The sequence below is a fragment of the Mandrillus leucophaeus genome, unplaced genomic scaffold (assembly GCF_000951045.1).
Source record: "Mandrillus leucophaeus isolate KB7577 unplaced genomic scaffold, Mleu.le_1.0 Scaffold1005, whole genome shotgun sequence".
NCBI lineage: Eukaryota > Metazoa > Chordata > Mammalia > Primates > Cercopithecidae > Mandrillus > Mandrillus leucophaeus.
The window spans coordinates 457,859-467,709 of NW_012098155.1; the positions used below are offsets into that span (position 1 = coordinate 457,859).

A 9,851-nucleotide genomic window follows, 5' to 3' on the forward strand; every position below is an offset into this window, starting at 1 on the left:
GGCTGTTGTCCCCCCCTCCCCAACCCCACTGTTTCTCCTCACTCTCCTTGAATCCGAGCTGCTTGCCTATTCATTCCCAATGCGAGAACCCGGATATTTCAGTTAAAGGTGTTGAATTCACTCGCCCCTTTTCATTCTTCTCCAGGAGTGTTGTGGACTGCAGCTACTTCTAATCGATCATCTTAGCCCTCCATAATCAAGTATTTTTAAAGCGTACTTGACTTGTAGTTCTCTATTCAATTTAAAATTAACATCATATCCTTTTACTTTGCCTTGACTCACAATTTTCAAGTCTTTGTTAAAATAACTTTGGATTGTGTACGCAAGTTATTATTATCAAATCTTCTTTGTCCCTTTTGTTCTCCACTTGACTGAATATTGAAAATATTCACAGATCTTAAGCTGAGGAACTTACCTAAACTGTTCTTTACAAAGGTGACAAAATTATAATGAATCAATCTGCACACTTCTGTAGTTTAACAGAAATTCAAATAATCAAATCTGCTCTCCTAAGAAAAGATGTTTCTTGGATCCCTCGTCTTCCAAACATGCTTAACATTGATAAGCAGCCTGTATCCTATTTCTAGAAATACTTTATGATAGACTTCAACTTCGATCATTGAATGTTCTTTTGCCAAATTTTTTTTCATGTCTGCCTTACCTACTGCTCCTTTTCCATTCCAGGATGCAATTTACAACTCCCCTTTCTCTTGCACTTCTACATATGTCACATGACTAGGAGTTGCCTCTGAATGGATGTAAAAAGACACCTATGGGGGAATGGGAATAATTAGATGTCTGCATGCACTGGCCACTGAGAGAATTTGAAGATATAGTAATTAAAATTCCTTTATGAATAAACAACAAACAAGATATAGTAATTAAAATTCCTTTATAAATAAATAACAAACAAGAATTAAAAACTGGTTCACAATCTCCCTCACCGGAACCAAGTCCTCCTTTACCCTACACTGATGCAGCCTAGGGAAGGGTCTCCACCTGTTGGATGTTCTCTCCTGAGGCTACAAATCTTGAATAAATGTCTCAAGGACAGCAGTACTGGCATCTGACCAGACTCTGCCATGACATGGCCTTGACTGTGATTCCTCTTGTCTTCCCAGACTCTTGGTCCTGCCCACTTTCTAACCCTCAGTCTCTAGCCTCCTTTTGATCTGCTCATTATGAGCTTGCAACATCCTTTAAGAAAGCCAGTTCATTTCTGTTGCATGTAACCAATAATGCTGTTGATATAACAAGTTTCTCATCCTGAATGCTGCTATCTCAATCTGGAAAAATCTCACTCTATTAACTTTATGCTAATTATTCCCATATTCATATCTTGATAGCTCTTCTTATGTTTCTTGAACACTTCAAATTTAATATATCCGTGAATGAATTCACTGTGCCACCTTGCCTGCAGCATACTTTTCCTGCAATAGGTACTGTTGTAGTGAGTTACTGGAATCACAATTTACCCAATGTAAAGCCCAGAAACCTATAAGCTGTCCTGATGTATCCCCGTCTTTTAACTTCCAGAGTCAATCTGACCTTAATCCAGTAGACTTCTTAAAACAGCTCCATTATGTATGACAAGAGTGAGTGTCAAAAGATGGGCTGAATAAGAGAGGTCTATAAACTTTCTGAAAACTATGACTACAAGCTTACTGTGTTCTAGGTATATTACTTCTGAGTTCAACAGAGAAAAGCAGCACTAATTTCATCTCGGAGTTTTCTACCATTTTTACTGTCCCCACATTATTACTTAAGGTTGCTGGTATAAGATTTAGGAAGATTTCAGAATATAAGATTTAGGAAGTACAAATTGATAAGGCCCCCATAAGCATCAATCAGAATTCAATCTTTAGCCCTCAAATACATACAAATGTGTAAGGTCTCTTACACAAACACTCACATACACACCACATGACTTTATGAAAACATCCATTTTAATTTCAAATAAAATGTATGCTTCAATTATATATACACATATAATAACATTATCTTACTTTTTCAGAGCCAGATCATGTTTTATAATGATTGTATTAAAAGTTTTGTGAGTTCTTATTCAAGAGAAGAATTGGAAAAAGTCCACGCTGGTCTGATATGTCATCTAGAAGAGGTTGCAGAGCTGGTAGTGCTGGATACTAGTAACTCTCGAACAAAAGCTGTACTAGGGGCACTGCTTACCCTTTATGTTCACTGCAGAGATATAGTGATAAATTTACTACTTAAAAATATCTTCAATGCAGAGGATTTTGAGTGGACAAGGTAGGTGGATCTAAATTATAACTACATACAATAACTTCTCACAAATATATCTTTAGGTAAATTGATTCTCTACCTCACACTTTGTCAAACTCGAGTTTTAATTTTGGGGGCTTTACCAAAATTCTAAGCAAACCAATCTGAGTACATTAGTCCCCCTTTATTTGCAGTTTCACTTTCCAGTTTCAGTTACTGTGGTCAATTGTGGCCCAAAAATAAGTGAGTATTTTACAATAAGATATTTAGAGAGGCAGATCACATTCACATGACATGTGAATGTGAGTATATTTTTCTACTGTTCTATTTTATTATGTCATCGTTGTTCATCTCTTACTGTGCCTCATTTATAAATTAAGCTTTATTATAGTTATTTATGTATAGGAAAAGTCATAGTATGGTATATAGAGGGTCTGGAACTATATGTGGTTTGAACTATAGGTATCCTCTGTTTGGGCAGCAGCAGGAGGGGGGTCCTGAAATGTATCCCATGCAGATAAGGGGAGATTACTGTACCCTACTACTGCTTTTCCTTCTTTCTCTTTTCTACTGTCCCTCCACCTAATTTTTACTTCTTTCTTCTTTGTCTTCCCGGCCTGATAGTTACATTCTCCCATTTCCATCTAGACAGAGGGCAGTATCTTTCCATGGGCAGTCAGAGCTCTACCTCAAGCCTCTTCTTTCCACTGTGCTGTTAATTCTGGAACAGACTGAGCGGAAACAAACTGAAGAACATTTCCAGCCAGCTCCCTAACTCAAAACTGCCTTCTTCCTACCTGGAGTCAATTAGTAAAATATGAAAGTATAGAAAAATAGAGCCATTCTCACCTTTGGTGGGAAGAGATTGAGCATCAAACTCCGATAATAAATGTACGGTTAGCATAAATTCTGCAGTTAGCATAAAAGTCCTGATTTTAGATATGACAGTTTCGTTTAAACTCTAGAAAAAGAAGTAGACAGAGGCTTAAGTATATAACTGAGGCCACTGTTGACTATATTTTATCTGAATACTTTATATCTGATATATATTTACATGTTCATTAAAGCATAAATGTATACTTTCTTAATTGCCAAAGAGGATATACTGTGTTAATGAACCATTACTCTGGAAAAAAAGTCTAGTGTGTCATTATTACTTTTTATTAACTCTTTTTAAAAATGAAAATGAAAAAGAGGAAGAGCATATATAGAAAGGTAAACTGGAAAAGAGAAGATCCTGATAAGACTTTGTAAGTGTCTGAGTTTAGGGCTACAGTTCCCAAACTGTGTGTCAAGGTATCCCAAGCCACCATAGACAATTCACAAGGGCACTGCAAGATATTTTAACCTTTTGAGGGAATCACAGCAATGTACAACATCTATCAGACACCAAACATGCTAGCAGCTCAAATAGTTCTATTTTAACATTAGATCATGCTACATACCTTTCAGTGACTTCTTATCCCTGCAAAGCTAGGTTTTGGCAGTTGCTCTCATAAAAAAGCAAGTATCCCATGAAAATCAGTGTAGCAAACGAGATTGGCAGTATCCAGTCTGATCCCAAGGTTTGATAAGTGGTGCAGTACACAATAGGCATATCTAAGTAACTGGTTATTTAAAAACGAAATAAGGCCAGGCGTGGTGGCTCACACCTGTAATCCCAGCACTTTGGGAGGCTGAGGCCGGTGGATCACTTGAAGTCCAGAGTTGGAGACCAGTCTGGCCAACATGGTGAAACCCTGTCTCTACTAAAAATAAAAATTAGCTGAGCGTGATGGTGCACACCTGTAATCCCAACTACTCAAAGGCTAAGGCAGGAGAATCACTTGAACCCAGGAGGTGGAGATTCCAGTGAGCTGAGATCGTGCCACTGCACTCCAACCTGGGTGACAGAGCGAGACTCCATCTCAAATAAATTAATTAATTTAATTTTTAAAACATTTAATGAAATAATTTTTTTTTGTCAATTCATTTGTGTACCTTGTTTCAAGCAACCTACTAAATCATTAGGACAAAAATACTTATTAAACTGTTTTGGACCTAAAATTAAGAAAAGAAACTGTTAGATATTCCTTTTGGTCTAGGGTCATCATGAAAATATTACTGGGTTACTAAGAGTGCAGTGAACTGAGAAAGTTTGAGAAGCTGTGTTCTAAGGGAATACTAATAGAAAGGCAAAGGCTCTGGAAATTGATTTGCTATCAAAATAATGATTTAGCACTTTAGTTGAATCATAAAACAAATACTCGTCTTTAGGATAACAAAATTTCTTCTTTAAAAAACATTTTCTTCCAGAAGTATTATACTTTTCTCTTTCTTATGGATATATGCTCTCCCATCTGAGACTTTGCAAGGTAGTTGCTTGTAATTTTAAATTTTTCTTTTCTTTTTAATTTAAATTTATTTTTAAAATTTACTCACTTTTCCAGATTTCTTTATAATATTCCCTGTTGTTCCAGAAAAGATTTAAAAGGGCTTACAAGGATATGCACACTACTACATGATAGCATACGTTGAGAGTGAGTGGAATGAGTGAAGAAAGGCAAACAAAGGCAAAAACTAGTGCCTGTGTAAGAGCTTTAATGAACAAATTCTGCGAAGATATTGTACCTGCCTCCACTTGTAATTCAAAATCAAAACAGCACTAAACAATTAAAAATGTGTAGGAATGAGTTTTCGCTGACAATGTTTTAATATTTAAAAAAGTAAAATTATTTACAAAATATTGTTTGATAGTTTTTCATTGATAGTGCCCAAATGTGTTTATTTTGAGAATCGAGTTAGCACTAATTGGGATATAAAATAGAGTCAAGAATTCATACCACAAAGGTTTCATACCACAAAGGTTTTGTAACTCAAAACCTTCTAGAGGTGAACATTTATGGTTAGCTACACAATTCACAATTCACAGTGCTCATGATATAAATGCAAATCATTTTCTACAAAGTTCAATTTGTTTTGATATGTAGAACAAATAGCATTTCTCTTAAGTACCCTCATAATAAGGATCCAGATTATGATAAACATCATCTTCAATCACAGTCTTGTTGAAAACCATAATAAACTTCAGAGGGATGATTCTTATATAAATCCCCCATTTGGGTTGACATCACACCAAAGCAGCATAATCAGCAAGGCCATTAGCCTCAGAGGGAAGTGTGTTCACGTGTTTGTATTCTTCAGTTCTATTTCATACCTAATATGATCAGTCATTGATGAGTTTTATATCACACTTCTCATTTGATTTTAATTTTTTTACTTCTATTTGTTTTTTTAATCAATGCTCCATTTTAAATCCTGATTCTGTTTCTGCATGTGAAAAAAATAAAAATAATTTAACCAAATAATATGAACATTTAAAATTTTGTTTTCAGACATTTGCAATATAAATGGAATGAAAAACAAAAATTGTGCTATGTATCTCAAGGAAATGCCAGCTTTACTTATGGCTATGAGTACTTGGGCTGTACCTCAAGATTGGTTATTACACCTCTCACAGACCGATGCTGGCTAACTCTCATGGAAGCACTACACTTGAATCTAGGAGGCTGTCCTGCTGGTCCAGCTGGTACAGGAAAAACTGAGACTGTCAAAGATCTGGCAAAAGTAAGTGGTTTCTCTATCCAGAATAAAAACTTCTTTTTTTCTTTTTCTGTCACACAAATTTTGATGGTATCTTAAATTTACACCATTCCTGCTATTAAGATGTTCATTGCATTAACAAGCACATTCATTAATTCACATATAATTAATTCATCAATGACGTTTTGAATGCCTGTTGTGTGCTGCAGCTTAGAATCTCAATAAGCCAACATGTGCTTTTTATTTAGCTGGAAAACTACTTGTGAATGATTAATATTGTTGTTTTGTGTGTGTGTGTGTGTGTGAGAGAGAGAGAGAGAGACAGAAAGTGAGACTGAGAGGGACAGAGACAGAAAGAGAGAGAGAGAGACAGACAGACAGACAGAGAGATAAAAGCAGTAGTAGTTACTGATGAAAGCAAAGGATATAGTTTGTGACCTAGAATTTTTTCATAGTTTTTTATTCATAGATTTATGTAAAAACATGACCTTAATGCTCTATAAACTAATCAACTGAACTGTAACAGTATATGTACATTTATACTATTATATTGAGTTTTGTGAATCTCTAAATTTGATTTTTAATTCATCTCCATCTTGCAAAAGTTTTCTCAAAACCATAGACATTTTATTACTCCCGCAGTTTTAACATTAGTATTTTGTGTCATAATTCAAGAAAGATATTAAAATATTTTTGTTTCCCAGTCCTTAGGCAAACATTGTGTGGTCTTCAACTGTTTTGAGGATCTGGATTATAAGGTAAAGCTTAAACATGTGTCAGGAAGAAATATTGTACACATAAAACGTAAAACGATTCATTGAAGAATAAAAGAACAAGAAAAAATATTTATCTGAGACAAACATCAAGTATTAACAGAACTTTAAATGCTATTATTTCTTTTAAACTAATGGACTAGAAACCTAGAATATAATAGAAATTTAAAACATTATATACGTTGCTTTTATTCAGGTGAACTACTCCTTAAGACAGTGGTTTTCAAACTTTTCAACAGTTGGATTCTTTTCAATAAAAAAACTTACATGGAACATGAATATATAAAACAATTAAGAGTACTGCTTTATTAACATACATTTATTTTAAGTCCTAACCCCATACATTTATTTACTGAAAAGGTAATTAAGACAAGATTATGATTAACACAAATATTTGAGAGTTTATATAGATGATGATTACAAGTTCCTGTCAGTCTTGTTTTGTTTGCACATTATCTGACATATCTCATAACATTCTGAAATATGTCTCTTACAAATCTACTCAAAGTGTCAAAATACTGCAATTTGTTTTGCGTGTTAAGTTCAAACATTATACATTTTATTGCTGTCATTTTATTTGTGTTTGAAGCACGTTACCTCTGAGATCCTGCATTTCCAATTTGTGCTCATTTAGTACATGAAAAATATCAACATAAATAAGCTGATCAATTATTATTTTTAAGATACTTACCAAATAGACTCTTGCCTCCTTCCTGGAAACTAGCATTGGGGCCTATGAGGGCTCCACATGAGTGAGGCCAAAAAGCCTGCTAATTAAGATAAATAATATTTAATGCAATATTTTAAAAGTCAGAATTAATGCCCCCAAACGTCCCATGAACAAAATACCAAAATTTTAAATTAAGACACGATCTGATTCCTGCTGCTCAGTGGAAGGAACCATCTTCTATATCCTTCTCGGTATGAGGCTCTCTCTTACTCGTTCCCATTCCCACTTCCTTTCCTCTTTGCCATACCTAGCATTAGAGTTCAGGCATCCCTCAACTTGCATTCAGCCCACAGAAGTTAGACCTGTCAATATTTTTGTTTGTTTTGTTGCTTTGTTTTAGTTGCTAACATTTACAAACCAATAGATTTCAATCCCAGACTTTCAGCCTCTCACAGAGCACTGGGTGCACCTGGTCAGCCTGGGCCTGCACTCTGGCAAGTGGCAGAAGCCCAGCAGCAGCTGCGTGTTTTAGCTGGGCCCCCTGCAGTCTTGCCTTATCTGGGCCTGTGGTTCAGTGTTTTGCATTGCCCACCAGCTGCCTGCCACTAAGCCATAAAGCATCTTTGCCTGATCCAGAAAAGGCAGCCCCAGATTCACACACTTTACACCCATCTGCCAGAAAGTTGTTCTGAAGACTCTGCCCCAGGGTGCAGCTCTGTGAGGGAAATGGCTGTCCAGGGGAGGGGTCTGGTGCATCTCTGTACAATCCATAAGAAGCTGTGGCCCTGTCTTCACGGTCCCTGTGAGCATCAGAGTTTGCTCTGCTGAGTGTTTGGGCTTTTAGAAGGGAAAAGCAGAGTAGTTGACTTGTCTAGCATCTAAGCAGCTGCTGCTTTCAACCCTATAAAAATGCCTAGAAGGGGGAAACGCAAAAGGCCTTTACTTGGTTTGGATAGCATGGGGAGAACATGTACAAATTAACATCTCAGTAAATTTTCTCACCATTATAATAATTTTACTAATCAATTTTTTTTTTTTTTTTTTTAAAGATAGTGAGAAAATTCTTCTTTGGACTAGTTCAGTCAGGAGCTTGGAGTTGTTTCGATGAATTCAATCTAATTGATTTGGAAGTTCTCTCTGTCATTGCTTCACAGATCCTAACAATTAAGGCTGCAAAAGACAACTATTCTGCCAGGTACTTGTTGAATGTGTTTATGCCTTTTGAATTGAAATCTGATGCACACTTACTGTTTAGTTAATTATTGTTAAATATTTTTCCCCAATAAGTGTTTAGGTCTTTCAGGCGTGTGTGTGTGTGTGTGTTTTTTTTTTAAAGCACACATCAAAGGGAATGGCAGTTATCTTGAATGTTTCCATTACTTGGCAAATAATGTGAATATATTTATAACTCTAATTTTCAGGCCAACTTAGAGGTATCCAAATTCTTGCCCAAGCTTTGGAACAATCTACTGAGCTACCAGGACACTGATGCAACTATATTTTAATTATTTTTTCAGCTTAAATTCTCATATTATCTTTTTATCTTAGAATATTGCATTTGAAGAACCCAAACAAATTCTGCTTTTTTTAATTTCCACATTTTTTAAACCTTTATTTTAAGTTCAGGGCCACATGTGCAGATTTGTTATATAGGTAAACTGGTATCATGGGGATTTGTTATACAGATTATTTCATCACCCAGGTATGAACTAGTACCCACTAGTAAAGTTTTCTGATTGTCTCCCTCCTCCTACCTTCCACCCTCCAGTAGGCCCCAGTATCAGTTGTTGCTCACTGTAAGTCCATGTGTTCTCATCACTTAGCTCCCACATACAAGTGAGAACATGAGGTATTTGGTTTTCTACTCCTGCATTAATTTGCTTTTGATAATGGCCTCCAGTTCCATCCATGTTCCTGCAAAGGACATGATCTCATTCTTTTTTATGGCTGCATAGTATTCCATGGTATATATATACCACATTTTCTTTATCCAGTCTACCATGGATGGGCATTTGTGTTGAATCCATGTCTTTGCTATTGTGAATAATGCTGCAATGAACATACTCGGGCATGTGTCATTATGATGGAACAATTTGTATTCCTTTGGGTATATAGCCAGTAATGGGATTGCTGGGTCAAATGGTAGTTCTGTTTTTAGGTCTTTGAGGAATCGCCCCACTGTCTCTCACAATAATTGAACTAATTTATACTCCCACCAACAGTGTATAAGTGTTCCTTTTTCTCCACAACCTTGCGAGCACCTGTTATTTTTTGACTTTTTAGTGATAGCCATTCTGACTCGTGTGAGATGGTGTCTCATTTTGGTTTTGGTTTGCTTTTCTCTAATGATCAGTGACATCGAGCTTTTTTTTGTTTGTTTTTTGACGGAGTCTCACTCTGTTGCCCAGGCTGGAGTGCAATGGCACAATCTCAGCTCACTGCAGCATCTGCCTCCCGGGTTCAAGCAATTCTCCTGCCTCAGCCTCCTGAGTAGCTGGGATTATAGGCATGCGCCACCATGCCTGGCTAATTTTTGTATTTTTAGTAGAGATGGGGTTTCACCATGTTGGTCAGGCTGGTCTCAA

General features: G+C 36.2%; 1 protein-coding gene across 1 annotated transcript in view; it reads left to right on the forward strand.

Annotated features, from left to right (window-relative positions):
* Positions 1-9,851, forward strand: part of LOC105534982 (dynein heavy chain 14, axonemal) — a gene marked incomplete at its 3' end in the record, with an annotated part of 322,900 nt that overhangs the window by 87,491 nt on the left and 225,558 nt on the right. The window contains exons 8-9 of the mRNA XM_011973918.1: positions 2,015-2,268; positions 5,616-5,847. Coding sequence (XP_011829308.1) covers positions 2,015-2,268; positions 5,616-5,847 — 486 coding nt within the window. The remainder of the gene's footprint in view (positions 1-2,014; positions 2,269-5,615; positions 5,848-9,851) is intronic.